Source organism: Lissotriton helveticus, chromosome 2_1 (genome assembly GCF_964261635.1).
Source record: "Lissotriton helveticus chromosome 2_1, aLisHel1.1, whole genome shotgun sequence".
NCBI classification, from domain to species: domain Eukaryota; kingdom Metazoa; phylum Chordata; class Amphibia; order Caudata; family Salamandridae; genus Lissotriton; species Lissotriton helveticus.
In genome coordinates this window covers 20,693,618-20,710,635 of record NC_136059.1, presented here as the reverse complement: position 1 = coordinate 20,710,635, position 17,018 = coordinate 20,693,618, and the positions used below count along the sequence as shown (strand labels likewise).

General features: G+C 49.4%; 1 protein-coding gene across 2 annotated transcripts in view; it reads right to left on the bottom strand.

Moving 5' to 3' along the window:
• LOC144817669 (myosin-IIIb-like) overlaps positions 1-17,018 on the bottom strand; it is a 446,642-nt gene that overhangs the window by 259,773 nt on the left and 169,851 nt on the right. For both annotated transcript variants that reach the window (XM_078674399.1, XM_078674400.1), the window contains exons 3-4: positions 16,679-16,809; positions 10,952-11,054 (exon numbers count right to left, since the gene is read on the bottom strand). In XM_078674399.1, coding sequence (XP_078530525.1) covers positions 10,952-11,054; positions 16,679-16,809 — 234 coding nt within the window. The remainder of the gene's footprint in view (positions 1-10,951; positions 11,055-16,678; positions 16,810-17,018) is intronic.

Genomic DNA, 17,018 nt, shown 5'->3' with positions numbered 1-17,018 from the left:
TATGAAAATTGAAAACACAAAACTTTTTATTTATTTATTAAATAAACAAAAAGTGGATGGGAGAAGCAAAGGAGGGTGGCAGAAGCAACACCAGAGACAGTAGCAAAACTGGGGACGAGGGGTGAAAGCAACACACAGCTGGAGTATCACAGAGGGGGCAGGTGGGGGGAGGAAGGGCAACTGGCAAGAACCACATGCAGCGGGCAAGGAAGAAGCACCAGTGGAGGGGAGAGGCAACAGTTGAGAGCCACAGGCAGCGGGCATGGAAGCAGTTCAGGGGCTAGCAGGCACCAGTGGGAGTATGGGGTGAGGAAGAGAAGCAACTGGAATGCAGGAGGGTGAAGATGGGGGAAGAACAGACAGGGGGGGGTGGGGAGGAGAAGCAACGGTAAAAGCAATGTGAGGCGGACAGGGGAGAAGCACATGAGTGAAGAAGCAACGAAGGAGTGCACGAGGGCCAGTGGAACATCACACTCAGGATTGAGAGCAATACAGTGTCCACGGAGAGAAAAGTATATAATGAAGACAGCTGGAAAACACATGCACTGAAAAGAAAACAATACTGCTTCAAAAGCAAGGAGTTGAAGCAGAGAAGCAAAAGAGATGGTAAAGAGGCAATGTTCCATGGCAGTGATGAACGCAAGATTGACAAGTGGGGACATGAATAAGAAGCAGGAAATTGAGTGACATGAAATACAACCAATGGTAAGCAATGGGAGGACTCCAAGCTCATGAATATTCTTGGTAAGCCAAAGGAACTAGGACCAACGCCCACCCCCACCGCTCGACCACCGGAGCGAGGATCTACACCCACCACCGACCCCACCCCCATCGCTCACAGCAAGAATCTTGGGATTGTCATTCAAAACAAACTCAACAAACGCTCAAGTCAAAAACATAACCGCCTCATGATTGCGTATCCTGAAGACCCTGAAAAAGATTTTCAAATGGCTCCCAATCAGCACCTGGAAAACCGTCACGAGGCTCTAGTCATGAGCAAGCTGGACTACGGGAACACCCCGTATGCCGGGATCAACAAAAATCTCTCCAGAAGGCTGCAGACCATTCAGAACCCAGCGGCCAGAACCACTCTCCACCTCCCACGACGCACTCACACCTCACCACACCTGAAGGAGCCCCACTGGGTCCACACTCGCAGATGAGCACAATTCAAACTCCCCACCCACACTTTAAAGGCACTGTGTATCACTGGCCCAGCACACCTCAACAACCGCACCTGCCTTCACAAACCTTCCTGCACCATTGCCACGTGAACAATAAAGCAGATCCGGCGGGCGAGCCTTCTCCTTCCTCGCTCCTGAAGCGTGAAGCGACCGGCCACTCCCCATTAGAGCCTCTTCCTCACTTCTTGAACCCGAAGACCCGGCTTTCCAAGGAGTCCCAACAAGACTCTAGTTTTGGGTACACTCACACCTGCTGTCCCCAGGACACCCTTCTGGGTGATGGTGCGCTCTACAAATAGGTATAACACAACATAAAATCACAACTTAACATATCACAGAACACCTAACATAATAAGCACCTAACGTCCTCTGAAGGTCACTGCCATGCCTTGCTGGTGTAGATGTAATGTTAGTAGTAGAAACTTCCCATGTGGAGGCAAGAGCAGGTATTGGTAGTAAGAGGTGGGTTGGACAGTCAACATTGCTCTTTTAGTAGGGTGTACCTTAGCAGTGGGTGTATCCTGTCTGGCAAGCAGCTGTCCTTTGCCAATGCAGATGCCACGCCTCTCGGGCCTATTGTGCTGCTGTTGGGTATGTCAAGTGGAGACGCGGGCACACAGAAGGGTCACTGCAGACGTGACATTGAGCACTGATGGGTCACATCTTGCTTCAATGTTGGGCCCATTTACTACATTCTATAGCAAGGGATTCACGGTCACCTGGGGTGAAGATAATCAATCAATCAGGGACTTATACAGCGCAAGCTACTCACCCAGAAATGTGTCTCGAGGCGCTGGGAGATGGGGGGGGGGGGGGGGGGAACAACACTGAACCCAACTTCTAGGCCCTAGATCCGAACTAAAACATGCAGCAATGTGGGCACAGGACTCCTGGCAGCAGCTGCCCATTGCTCAGAGTTCAGATCTGGTCCTTCAAGGCTGTTGCAATAATTTATGACAGTGAGTTTTGCAAGATGTGTGCGAAGCTGGCCCCCATTCCAGCCAGTGGTGCCAAAAAGATGATTATTAGGACTGCATCTGTGGTTCGTCCACTGACCGTGGCTCTACACTCACGCACGATGTGAGAAGCCGGCCTTGTCTGGGATGTCACACTTGGGCCTGTTCTCTCTTCTGCTGCTGGGTTGAAGTCCTGTCTGCTTCATCCTGCACACAGTCTATAGAGACACATCCAACACTATGGCGGCTTCCACTGGCGCTACAGCACACAGCGAGGGTACGGACGGGCGCGTGCCATGCAGGACAGAGGCCTTCTGCATTCACAAGGCCTGAAAGAGACTGCGCCTCTCCTCTGAGACCAGGAAGAGTTAGAAAAACCCCATCTGACCTGAGGCTCATGAAAGTTGAAACAGGGTGGACAATTCGCTTGTCCACACGTCACTGGACGAGCTACTCCAGGAGACGGAGATGGATCGAAGACCAAGGGCCATCGGTGAGAGTTGATAAAACTCCAAAGCTTCACAAACCCACCAACTCTGGTCAACTCTTGACCAACGGGTGCCCGGGATCAAGTGAGACAGAATCAGGCAGGGGTTGAGCAGCCATCTTGAACTGGTTGGAAAGGACTGTTGCAACCTGGGTGCAGCTGCTGCTGTCTAGGACTTCATTATCTAGGTTCGGTCTCTTCCCGCTCACCTCGGTGAGCAGCGGCCTCGCCTTGGCTCAGTGCTTCTCAGCCACAACATCCTCATTCCAACAGAACCAGTCTTTCGGATTTCTCCTGCCTCTGGGAGATCTCCATTAGTCATGGCGGTGAGGTGTGACGGCACAGAGCCGACAAGTGTCGTTTTCAGGGTTAGGGACCCCACCCGGGGAAATACAATCCTTTCTGCAGATCTGATCCATGACTCACCGGGCAGAGGAAGACTCCTCGCGACTGCCAATCACGGCTGTCCTGGGGCATATCACTGGGGGTCACTCCTGCACTGTTGCAGTCTGAGCCTTCACAGCCCCTTCATACCCCTCTTGCATTTCCAGTGCCCAGTACCATATTTTCGTTCACATCTTATTCAAATATCTCACCTCAGTTATGGTATCAATAGTGCACAGTATTCGGGTCCCCCGAAGTGAGGGCGCCCTTCAGTCTCTGCAACGCGGGTGCCACTTCTTAACATTTTGACAATGATGCCTTCAGAAACATCTTGTTTACATTTGTGGTTATATTATGGCCATATATTACTGATCTCCCAAAACATTGAAGAGCTTTGCAGACGCACTGGAGAAGTTGAGAGAACACCCCTGTTCTGCCAAAGCAAAGACATGCATCGTGGAGACCGATCCGTTATCATATCAGGCGTGTCTGGTCTGTTTATTCCAAAAATAGGGCCATTGGAGACCCCTGCAACCTGCATCCGCCCATCAGCGATGACCTGTTGTATGATTCTGTGTGATTTTGGCAAATCCGCCCATTGCTATTGGCTGTTAGCCGCAGCATTCAGAAATGCTATTTTCTTATTGGTGCATTTCTGTTAAAGTCCCTCCTTCGCGTGTTTAGCTCTCTTTCCGGCAATTTCACTCAGAGCGCATTTTGGTCGGCCATCGCAAGGTACAGCGCGTGAAGGCCTCTCTTCAGTCTTCCCATCTTGCCTACATCGAGGGGTCCTGCGCCGTCTCTTGTTTTATCTTAATTTCTGTTCAGGAGCTTTTTTTTGTTCGAATCAGCCTCTCTACCTGTGTTTCGCTTCAGGTCTTTTCACCTGGGTTTCCCACTCACATAATTGTGGCAGAGCTTGGAATCAGCTGAAATGTCGGAGGTGTCCCAGCTGTGTCTAGCGCTGCGAGATGTGATCCATGCCCAGGCAGCGCTTAAAGAGCAGAACTTGAAACACTCAAATCCGCCCCGGGGCAGACTGACAAGGGAACTGGAAGAGTCCATCTAAAGCGTCCTTTCGCAAGGCACACACGACTGCACACACAAGTGCACACACGACTGCACACAAGTGCACACACCTTCTGCTGTCCAAGGCCTGGTTGCTCTGCTGGGTGTGCACCTCACATACTCGAATCAAGCCCCCCCGCATCATACGTCAGCACCTGGACATAGTGCATGACCCCTAGGGTGCTGTCCTGCACATAATCTCAGCATCTTCTCACATTTGCTGGGCATTCAAAGACAGAGGTCATATGTCAGGCTCTGTCTTCCAAGGGAGATTGACGTTTTTTTTTTTAACTCTTCGATTATCCAATCATTGCAGCCCCCCTCTGTATCCACCAACTCCCACTCGACTACCCACCCCATTGCCAAAACCATTAATAGCTCACCCACCGGCAAAACCTCTTGGTGTGGCCAATGCTTGTTTTTTATTTGTTCAGTCTTTGAATTCCAGGAAGAGGTTAAACGAAAGCGCCTCAAACGAAAGAGTTAAGTGCACAAAGACATCAAGCAGTGGTAGAGACAGCGGTGGGACAGCTGGGGGCGCTCTGCGGATTCTTAGCGGGGAGGGTCGAAGTAACACAACTTGCTTCTAAATCCCAGCTCTGCGAACCTGTTGTCCTGAATAACAATGCATGTCTGGGAGAAGAGGGAAAGCTTAATGCAAACATGCATTGACAGCGCCAATTGTGCTGGCTTTAATGTGGTAAAGCCCGCACACAAATCCTATTTCCTCGCCTCAGAGCATTAAAGTCAGAGTTGCTGGCTTGGCCAATGTGAATGATTTTTTTAAATGATTTTCCTTCAGTGGTTTGTGGACTGATCTCAATTTCTAGGACTCTGCCCTGAACATAGGGCCATGCATTTAGCAATATAAAGATGTTTGCCACGGCCCATACACTCCCTGTTGACTCACCTCACACACACCTTGACAAATGGACATAATGACAGGTGTAAAAGAGGGCGAGCCTTCTAAGTGCCAATGACTCCTATAACAGGAGAGCGCGGCTCGCCTCACCTGGCACTGCTCACAGACCGCGCTCATGACTCCGCCACCGAGATTAAACTCCAGCCCGGTTACTCAATCAATAGAGGAAGGCGCCAGGAGTTCAAGAGTCTGAGTGAGATGGGCAACGTCATGCAGGGCGTGGCCCCAAGATGGGCAGTCTCGCGCAGGGCGTGGCCCCAAGATGGGCAGTCTCGCGCAGGGCGTGGCCCCAAGATGGGCAGTCTCGCGCAGGGCGTGGCCCCAAGATGGGCAGTCTCGCGCAGGGATGTGGCCCCAAGATGGGCAGTCTCGCGCCGGGATGTGGCCCCAAGATGGGCAGTCTCGCGCCGGGATGTGGCCCCAAGATGGGCAGTCTCGCGCAGGGATGTGGCCCCAAGATGGGCAGTCTCGCGCAGGGATGTGGCCCCAAGATGGGCAGTCTCGCGCAGGGCGTGGCCCCAAGATGGGCAGTCTCGCGCCGGGGCGTGGCCCCAAGATGGGCAGTCTCGCGCAGGGCGTGGCCCCAAGATGGGCAGTCTCGCGCAGGGCGTGGCCCCAAGATGGGCAGTCTCGCGCAGGGCGTGGCCCCAAGATGGGCAGTCTCGCGCAGGGATGTGGCCCCAAGATGGGCAGTCTCGCGCAGGGATGTGGCCCCAAGATGGGCAGTCTCGCGCCGGGATGTGGCCCTAAGATGGGCAGTCTCGCGCCGGGATGTGGCCCCAAGATGGGCAGTCTCACGCCGGGATGTGGCCCCAAGATGGGCAGTCTCACGCCGGGGCGTGGCCCCAAGATGGGCAGGCTCACGCAGGGCGTGGCCCCAAGATGGGCAGGCTCACGCAGGGCGTGGCCCCAAGATGGGCAGGCTCACGCAGGGCGTGGCCCCAAGATGGGCAGTCTCATGCAAGGTGTAGCCCCAAGATTTGGGGTCTCACACAGGACATGGCCCCCAGATGAGCAGTCTAACATGGGGCGTGGCCCAAAGATGGGCAGTCTCACGTGGCCCAAAGTTGAGGGTTCTCACGCAGGGGGTGGCCCCTTCATGTGGGGTTCTCAGGCAGGGGGTGGCCCCAAGATGGGGGTTCTCAGGAAGGGCGTGGCCCCAAGATGGGGGGTTCACACGCAGGGCATGGCCCCAAGATAGGGGCTTTTACACAGGGTGTAGCCCTAAGATGGGGTTCTCACTCAGGGTGTAGCCCCAAGGTGAGCGTGCTCTAGCAGGCCATAGCCCCATTTGAAATTCCGAAATGTATTTAATGCCCAGTAAATAGCCAACGCCTCACATTCCACTATTTAGTCATTATGTTCTGCCCCTCTTAAACTTCCTGATGCACGTGCAATGAGTTGCTCCTCACCACCTTTTTCTTTTCTTATATTTTAAAATTGCCTCTAAACCTTTTGAACTGGCATCAGTCATTACAATTGTTTCAATACCAGGTACAAATGCTTGCAGATTTGGTGCGTCGTTCAATTCATTTTTCAATCCCTCAAATTCTTGTTGACATTCTTGAGACCATTTGAACTCCTTGTTTTTGCCAAGTAATAACCTCATGTTGTGAGACTTACTTGCAAATTCTTTATGTACTTCCCATAATATTCTACCATATCCAAAAAACTAAACAACCTCCTCTTTTTTACCTGGTGTGGCTAATTTCATAATGGTATCCACCAATTCTTTCTTTAGGGCAACACCTCTTCCAGTGTTTAGATGGCCTAGATAATTGAACAGAAAATCTTGAACAGAAAATTTGCATTTTTCTTTCATTAATGTCAAACTTGCATTTATGTATTTCTCTAATACCATCCTTACCCTTACATCATGCTCACCTTGTGACCAACCAAATATCAGCAAATTATCCTGATAACACTTCACACCTTTCACTCCTTTGAGAATCAATGCCAATACTCTCTGAAAAACAGAGGTTGCTGACACTAAATGAAATGGCATTCTCTTGAACTTGAGTGCATCCGTCAGACTTATGAACGCTATTCATTCTTGCGAACCCTCTGTTAATTCCACCTGATAATATGCTTGAGTGAGGTCAAGTGTAAGAAAACCTTTACCCCTGTTAAAGAGAAACTATCTCATCTATATATGGAAGTGGAAACTTATCTACCACTACTTCTTTTTTTAATGCTCTGAGGCCCACACATAATCTGGTATCACCATTAGCCAGGTTGGCCACAAAAACAGGAGCCAACCATTCTGTTGCTTCTACTGATGTTATGCTTTGTTGACTTATAAGCTTGTCTAATTCCTGTTCAACTTTTTCTTTGTAATGCACTGGAATTCCTCTTACTTTAGCTATGGACAGCACTGCTCCCTTTTTTAATTGTATGCAATGTTTATAACCCTTCAAACATCCTAAGCCCTCTTTAAACAACAAAGGGAATTCGGACACAAAATAACCAGGCTTTGTTCAACCCCCTGTATTTGCACTTGTGGTTCCGCATTCGGATTCAACGTACCTCCCAACAATTGTTGATGTGGCCAACCAAACAAATCATTTCCTCTTTTGGAAACATACATTTTCACAACCATTAATTTCTTTCCCAGTTCAATACATGGGTTAAAGTATCCAAGCATACTTATAGATTGTCTTCCATACCGACCAGGATGCACATCCATGTTTTGTAGTTTGCTTTGCGCTTGGCACCATTGACTGTATGTTTCTTTTAAAATAATAGTTGTGTGTACATGAGTCAATTTTCATTTTCAACTTCACAAGTTGGATGATCCTGTCTTTCAGTCCACTCAACCTGACATACAATGTTGTGTGCGATCTCTTTTACCTCCTTGTTCTGTCTCTCCTTTGCTTGTTCCTACAACATTAGAAAGTGTCCCTTCTTACCACACCAATGACAGATCGCACCTAAAGCTGGACATGTTCTTGCATTTGCTTTATGACCACTTCCCCACAACGAGAACATTCAAATGTTAGTTTCACCGATCTTCTTTCACAACTTTATGTCTCCTTATCACTTTTTATAACACATACATTTTCCTCATTCATTTCTGTACTAGAGTGACTAACTTTTTTCACCTTTCAGCTCAGTTACACATTTTAACATGTGCTCCACCCTCTTCGCTACTTTGATAACCTCTTCTAATGGAGGTTCATCTTTCCGCCACAATTCTTCTCTTATTTTGTCATTTCTGCACCTTAAAACAAATTGATCTCTTATGCGTTCCTCGTTGGATCTCCCAAACTCACACGTGGATGTAAGCTTCCTAAGACTGGTTATATAATCTTCAACTGCCTCATCTTTACCCTGCTCTCTTAACCCAAAATGATACTGTTCCATAGTGGTACTTACTCTTGGCAAATAATGAATGTCAAGTTGCCCAATGCACATTTTGAATTAATTTAACACTCTTTGTCCTTCCACACTTAAATCTGGAAGATTATCAAACACTTCCTGTCCCTCACCTCCCAGACGGTGTATAACAAAGAATATTTGCTTTCAGCACTTAAATAATTTCTGCATACTCTTGCATAATGACCAATTTTTTCCCCCATTTTCCCCATATTATTGTAGGTTCCCCTGGACTACTCAAGAAAAACTAAACTGTGGTGCTGTCACATTTTGCATTTTGTACTGATATACTCACTATGCAAAATACTTCGCACAACTATCGTCCCATTTCAATTCTGTATCATTTATCAAAACAAAATTATTCTTTATTTTCTTTTTTTTTTAAATCAAAAATCAGGTGTGCTTGTCTCTTAGTAGACACTGGTGTGCCCATCACCGCTAACAGTAGCTGTCACCACATAAAACTCCCAGGAACAGTTTAACCTTTACACACAATAATATATAATTGCTTATATCCTCTTTCAGGTGTGACTGTCACCGGTGCCTATCACTGCTGAACAATAGTGCTCTTAAAAATGAACAGAACTCATTCTATTATTAGTATGTGCTGCTACTTCCAATATCTGTCCTCTCTCGGTACGCGTATCACCATACGGTACCCCATCCAAGGTGACACCCACGCGATACGTGTATGCCTGCACCTCACAGCTTCACTCGAGACGCTGCTAGCACACGCTCACAAGTCTCCTCTGACTGGCTCGCTCAAAAGCTTTGCAAGACACGCACTGATCTCTTACTGTGCATGCTAGCTCATTCTTGCTGTCTCGCACAGTCACAGGCGCTGCCTCTGTACTGCAGTCACACTCTTGTCTGGTGCTCGGCAGTCTCCGCTCGTGCTTCCTTTCTCCTTAACCGCACCTCTCAAAGCGCACAATAAAAGTTTTTTTTTTTTAATATCCAAAAAAACAGTACTGCCTCAGATCCAGTATACCCGCTTTCAAGACACTTGACAACAGCCATATCAGCTATGTCACCAACATGGCTACAGCAGATCTTTCACTACTTCTCTGACGCCGTTCCTGCTGCCAATTGCTCCACAGGCTGCTTTCTTCTTTATGTTGAGGTGCCCTTTTTTCCTGACTCCCATCCTCATTACCCCAAAACCAGTCCCAGGATGCTTGTTTCCAGTTCAGAGAAGACATGGCTTGGCAGTTCGGGCTGGACTGTTCCCATGAGGCATAGGGTCAAGTCTGATTTGCATATGGCTGGGTCTGAACTGAGGTGGGAAATTGAGCTAAAGAACGATGATGGATTCAACCCAGGTCTGTGACTGGGGGTGAGTGTCTGAAAAGCTTCAGAGCTCCGTCCATCATCTCCTTGTGTTTGCTTTATTCACTCTATGTGGGAAGGGTATGTCCAAAAGTGGGTCCCTTGCTCACTTTGCCACTAGATTCAAGCTATCCTGGCTGATAAGGTGTTACCCCGAAACCGGTCCCAGGATGCTTATTTCCGGTCCAGGGAAGGCATGGCTTGGCAGTTCAGGCTGGACTGTTCCCATGAGGCACAGGGTCAGACTGATTTGCATATGGCCATGCCTGAACTGGGGTGGCAGAGTGGGCTAAAGAACGATGATAAAGAACCCAGATCTGTGACTTGGGGTGAGTGTCTGAAAAGTTTCCGCGCTCCCTCCATCAACTGCCTGTCCCTCACATGAATCATCCCCCGCATCCCATGTTCTTAGTTTCATGTAGTTTCATGGAACCAATTACATCAGCGTCTTCTTTAGCCAGATATCACAATTCCTTACCGGAGACTGATCTCTGAACAGATTGAAAACGGACCACATTCCACAAGCTACAATTTTGGATTTGCAGAGGGTGTTCCTGCTCGTCGCTTTACCTCTGGATCTCGCAGGACAAACAAAACCCTGCTCCCTTCACTTTGAATTGTGTCCTGCCTGCATTGCACCCTAATATCTGACAGCAGGAGGGGCTTGTGTGGGAACCCAACACAAAGGGGAGAGGTAAGGGGACTGTCCAACAGGTGGAAACCAGCAGATGAACGTTTTAGTGTCAGGAAGTCACTTCTAGGCGCTGTGTTGGCTGAAGACAGTCGTAGACGAGTGCTGCGTTCGTGGTAAGTGCTAAGCAGAGATTATACATGATTTTATTTGATGTCTCATAACTGGCTGAGTTAAGTTAGAGCTCAGCTTTTGCTACCAATGCTGAGCCAAGGGGTCTTCCAGGTGGTGTTTGGCGACTCTGGGTAAACAGCTATATACCATCACCAGGACCCCGTCTAAAGCAGGTTACATCTCTAGCATTTCTCTCACTCCCTCTTTATCAAAGTGCAACCTTACACTTTGCCTCTCCTTCCCAATGTTCCTGGCTCCCTGCTTAAATTAGCCACCACCAGCCTCTGAAGGATCCAGATTATTGCCCCACCTTCCAGCCTCTGGCTGAGGGATACACTCCCCTTCCCCCCCCCCCCCCCGCAGGATCAGCTGCTTGAACATGGACGTGTGTTGGCCAATCTCCAGTCTCGCGTCACAGCCCCAGGGTAAGCCTCGCCTCACCTGAAGGATCTGCTGCTCCAGCTGAGACGTCCCCTGGCACAGCTCCATGAGCTGCCTGAGCAGCAGCTTCGTGCTCTCCGTCTTGCCGGCACCGCTCTCGCCACTGCAAGCGAAGAAGAGAGTGGAGTCAGAATGCTAGAAGTGACCCAGGAGCACCATCACCCAGCACCGGTCAAGGCATCTGAAAACCAGAAAATTGAGGTCTTTGAGTTCATCGGCTCTAAGCGTAGTTAACTCTGAGGATGGACATTCTCTACAGCAGCAAACAATACATACAGGATCCTGCTGAAGTAGGGCAAAGACAAACACAAGTGCTCCTCGTATAGGGCTATACTGCTACTTAATGCAGACAAAGCTTCATCTGAAAATACTAGCGAAGCGCCTGCAAGAGGTAATGCTGGATCTCGTTCAAGAGGAACAATCGGGATTCAAAGACAGCCAGAGCTTTGACACTATCAGAGGGGTGATCACTGCGGTGAAAAAACAAATAAAAAGAAAAATGCCAAAGATATTAATTGTGATATACCCAGAGAATGCATTCGATAGGGTGAACTGGACTTTTCTGAAACAAGTAATGATGAATTTTGTAATAGGAGAAAAATGGATCCTACTGGTGATAGCTCCGTAAAAGCTAGGGCAAAAATCCTGGTTACTGAGATATTTCTAAAAAGGTCTTGATCACCATTAGAAGGACTTGCCCATGGAACCCTTTACTGTTTGCTGTGGCCATAGAGCCATGGGTGGCCAGTGGTGGTCTACCCACCGCTTGAGCACACTCCCCGACGAGCCCACAGACCTGATGGAACACCTTCATGTCAAGATACTGGCCAGCCTCACCAGCACCCTCCAAGAAACCCTCATCTACCAACCCCCTGGACCCCGTGCACTTTTCGCCAACTCAATCACAGACCTCATCTCCCCGCATGCCATCGCGTCCACCAACTACACCCTACTGGGAGACCTCAACTTCCACCTCACAACCAACTGGACCCCAAAAACCACATCCCTCCTGGACAACCGCCACAATATTGGACTCCGCCAGATCGTGACCGAACCAATGCACTCAGCAGGACACACCCTCGACCCCCCTCTTCACTACAGGAAACTCCATCACCTTCAGCCACACCACCGAATTCCCATGGACTGACCACTGATGCGTCCACTTCACCTTCAGAACACCACCATCCACAGACCCCAGCACCTGCTCCCACGATGAAACTGGACCAGAATCACCGACGACCAACTAACCTCATCACTCAGCAACTCACCCCAAACCATCGCAGAAAACGACCAGGCCAATACCGCAGCCAGAACCCTGCACAGATGGATCTCCATCATCGCCAACACCATAGCCCCCTCAAGAAAAACAACAACACCCACACCAAGAAAGCTAGATGGTTTACCACCGAACTTCAAGAGTCCATACGCACTTGCCGCTGCCTCGAAAACACCTGGAGGAACAGCAAATCCACAGAAGCCCACAACAACTTCAGAGCTGCCTCCAATGCCCACCACCAACTCATCAGAAAAACGAGGAAAAAAGCGATTGAAGACAGAATCTCCACTCATGCACACAACAGCAAAGAACTCTTCATCATCAAGGAGTTCGTCCAACCCACCAGCGAGTCCACCGACATCCCACCCTCAGAAGACCTCAGCGACAAACTCAGCACCTTTTTCCACCAAAAAAATCAAGAGCATCTACAACAACTTTGACGAAGACAACCAACACACTGAACCCTCACCAACCACCCCAACACGCTGAAGCCAGCGATCAACAACTGGACAGCCCTCACCACTGAAGACACACTGAAGACGATTAAGTCAATCCACTCCGGGGCCCCCACGGACCCCTGCCCCCACCACATTTTCAACAGAGCCGCCGACACCATCGCACCCATGCTCTGCCACACCATCAATCGCTCCCTGGCAACCGCCTCATTCCCTGATGACTGGAAACACGCGGTGATCCACCCCCTCCTGATGAAACCCTCGGCGGACCCCACCGACCTCAAAAACTACAGACCCATCTCCCTGTTCATGTTCCCAGTGAAAGTCATCGAGAAAGCCATCAACAGCCAACTCACCACATTTATTGAAGAGCACAACATCCTCGACTCCTCCCAATCCGGCTTCAGAAAAAACCACAGTACGGAAACCGCCCTCCTCGCTGCAACAGACGACATTCGTACCTTAGTTGACAAACGAGAAAAAGCAGCCCTCTTCCTCTTCGACCTCTCAGTGGCGTTCGACACAGTCTCTCACCGCACCCTAATACGCTTACTCCACAACGCAGGGATCCAAGACAAGTCCCTCGACTGGATCCGTTCCTTCCGCTCCACCAGAACGCAGCGGGTCAGACTCCCCCCTTTCCTCTCAGACCCTACACCTACCACTTGCGGAGTCCCCCAGGGGTCCTCCCTCAGCCCTACGCTCTTCAATGTTGACATGGCTTTGCTCGCCCCCATCGTCAGAACCTATGGACTCAACATTGTGTCATACACAGACGACACCCAACTCATCCTCTCCCTATCCAACGAACCCAACACCGCCAGACACAACTTTCTAGAAGGCATGGAAACCATTGCCAAATTGATGCCTACAACTAAACACCAACAAAACAGAAGTACTCATCATGGGCCCAAACCCAGATGCCTGGAACGACACCTGGTGGCTCCCCGCTGTCGGAAGCCCGCCCACCCCCACGGACCATGCACGCAACCTGGGAATCATCCTGGACTCCGAGTTCAAAATGGATAGTCAGATCAACTCTGTCTCGTCCTCCTGCTTTCACACCCTCCGCCTCCTATGTAAGAGCTTCAAATGGATCCCCCTTGAACACAGAAAGACCGTCACTCATGCCCTGGTCACCAGCAGGCTCGACTACGGCAACGCACTCTATGCCGGAATAAACAAAAAACGCCACCGCAAGACAGGTCCTCCACCTGCCAAGCCACTGCCACATCTCTCAGCACCTGCGCACACTTCACTGGCTTCCCATCAAAGCTAGAGTCACCTTCAAGATGCTAATACACGCTCACAAGGCCCTCCACGACATCGAACCAGCATACCTGAACAACTGACTCAAATTCCAGGCACCCCAAAGGACCCTACGATCAGCCCAGTTCTTCCACGCTGCGGTCCTCCACACCAGAAAGACCAGATCAGGAGGCTGTTCCTTCTCCTTCCTCGCGGCCAGAGCCTGGAACGACCTTCCGCTCCACCTCAGACAGATAACATCGCTACCCATCTTCGCAAGAAACCTCAAAACCTGGCTCTTCGACAGACCCCCTCCTTGATGGACTGGAGCATGCAAACCCCCTCCCCCCCCCCAGCCCCTTGAGACCCTTACGGGTGAGTAGTTGCGCTTAACAAACACCTGATTTTGATTTTTATCATCCGGATTAGTCATTCCAAGGGCATACTAGGCATGCAGTTAGAATATACGGAGCATACATTCCCACCAATGGGTTGTTGATGTCCTACATTCATTTACCAACTCAGGACATTCTATTACCCCTTTCCCGGATTACCAGAGAGTTTTAGAAGGAGCTGAGGACTTAAAGGGAGCATGGAAAAAATGAAGTTGTTGCCAGTACAGAAGACGAGAGAAGAAAAGGCGGAATCAAGGAGACTGGCCCTTTTTGTAATCAAGGGACATGTGCTGAAACATCTGGGGGTTCAGATCATGCCTCGAATAGAAAACTGATTTAACCCCTTGGCCGCAGCGGTAATTCCGCTACGGCGCTGGGCGGGAGGGGGTGATGGGGGAGGGGGGCCGCGTGGCGCCGACATGCTGGTGACAGAACCACTCCGTCACCAGCCATGGGTGGGCTGTGCTAATGACGGAGTGGTTCCGTCACGGCCCCATCCGCCTAATAGAACGTGCCGCGACGGAACCACTCCGTCATTAGCACAGCCCACCCGTGGCTGGTGACGGAGTGGTTCCGTCACCAGCATAGAAGGGGTTAAAGCTAATATAACCCCATTGCCGTCTATGGGAAATGAGGTACAAACATTGCAGCCCATGTGTATCTTCCACTTAGAGACGACAGCGGCAAGCATGCTCCAGTAATGTGCCGTTGGTACCTCTTCCAGGCACTCCCTATAAAGATAGGCAGCGGATCCTTCAGGATATTTGAGAAATCCCTTTTAAACTATATATGACTGAAGAAGCCGCGGAGAATATCCAAGAAGATCTTGGAAGCTTCGAAGGGGGTGCTCAGTTCCCAGATACTAAACATGTCTACAGAGCAGGAGATGAGCGCATTGTAGGTGAATGGTTTAGAGGGAGTCGAGCAGACATTGGGTACACGTGCATATGGCAGTTACGGAAAGGACACTGTGGGATGTGGTTTTAATGCTGAAGGAGACCAGAACAAGCAGGATATATCACAGCCAAAACACAAGGACTATGTTGAACATATGGGACCTGAGGGAGATGAATTTGAACCCTGGGAAAAGGGGGGCGGGGGAGTCCAGATCATTCAGGGATTTGTTCTGCAAGGGATAGGTAGTGTCCTTTGAACATCGCAGAAAGGTACATGTGTCAGAGAGGTCAACTGAAGCTTTGAACAATGTGCCGGGGAAGCAGGGAAACGGCTAGGAGAGGGTTAACAGAGCCTGAAAAATTGATCACCACATCGAGACACTATGGGGAGAGTATCGGCTCACCTAGTTACAGGTGCTTTTACAAAATAAAAGTTGATAAACAAATGTTTCTTTTTTGTAAGAGCACCCTATGCCACGGTTTCACTCTAATGGCCGCAGTGCTCCTTTCTTTAGACGCGGCTCATCTAAGGAAAGGGGCGCAGGCTCCTTTAAAGTTAAAGTGAAAGTGCAGCATGGGGCAGTTTAAAAAAAAGTTACTCAATAGTGAAAAAATAAAAATAAAAAACAAGCGGTCTCGTTCAGTACCGCAAATATACCAAAGGCACAGTCGCCTCTGTATGAGCATGCTATGCTATGAAAAAACTAAATGAAAGCGTTGCGGGAGAGCGTGCGCTGCTTGCAACAGCAGGCAAGAGAAAACCATTTAAGAAAATAGTGCTCTGAGGCTGCAATTAAAGCCTACAGAGTAACAACACATGTAACAGGGGTGTCCTGATGGAAGGTTACAAAATGAGACAAGGCAGTGCTAAGGAGGGACTACTGAGCCTATTGACCAATGAAAACCCAGAGTTTCCAAAGGACAATGACGTAAACCAATATAAAATATGGACGGAGAGTGGGTGGAGATTCAAGTCCCTACCTGAATACAGCATGCCTCGCAGAGCAGCGCATGGGCTGCCCAGGCTCGACCTATAAAGGCACAGGAAAGGAAGACCTATCAAAAGCAGACAAACCCCTTCAAGCCGGAGTACATATAAACATTTTCTTTAAGTTTCCCAGGGGATATTCGGCGCGTGTTGTAGAAAAGGCTGCAATTTCGGAGAAGTGTGCTTCATAAAAACCCACTTATTTGCTATTTTCTATTCATATTCATTTCTGTTCTTACCCTCAGCATGCCTATATTAATGTACAGGAAGTGACGGGGTTTACGTCTCACTGGGAAAATTATTAACATATAAAGTTTCATAAGAAACACCTGTAAACTTCGTCATATGGTAAAAGATAAGCAAGGCGGACAACATTCATTGAGCAAAGGTTGCTGCGTGCACCATTGTCATTGTGAAATTTATTGTGAAATACTAAACATGAAATGCAGCCCCCCCTCCCTGCCCCCACCTGATGACGATGCACTGGTTCCGTGGTCCAGTGGACAGACGTCCACGAATGGCCTGGTATGCCCGGTCCGCCACGCCGAAGATGTGTGGGGGGACAGAAGCCTTCTCGTGGCTCCGGTACTGCTCGGACACCTGAGGAAACAAGCACAGGTGTGTTACAAGGTCCTCAGAAACAAGCACAGGTGTGTTACAGGATCCTTCAGAAACAAGCACAGGTGTGTTACAGGATCCTTCAGAAACAAGCACAGGTGTGTTCCAGGATCCTTCAGAAACAAGCACAGGTGTGTTACAGGGTCCAACAGAAACTAGCACAGGTGTGTTAGGGGTCCTTCAGAAACAAG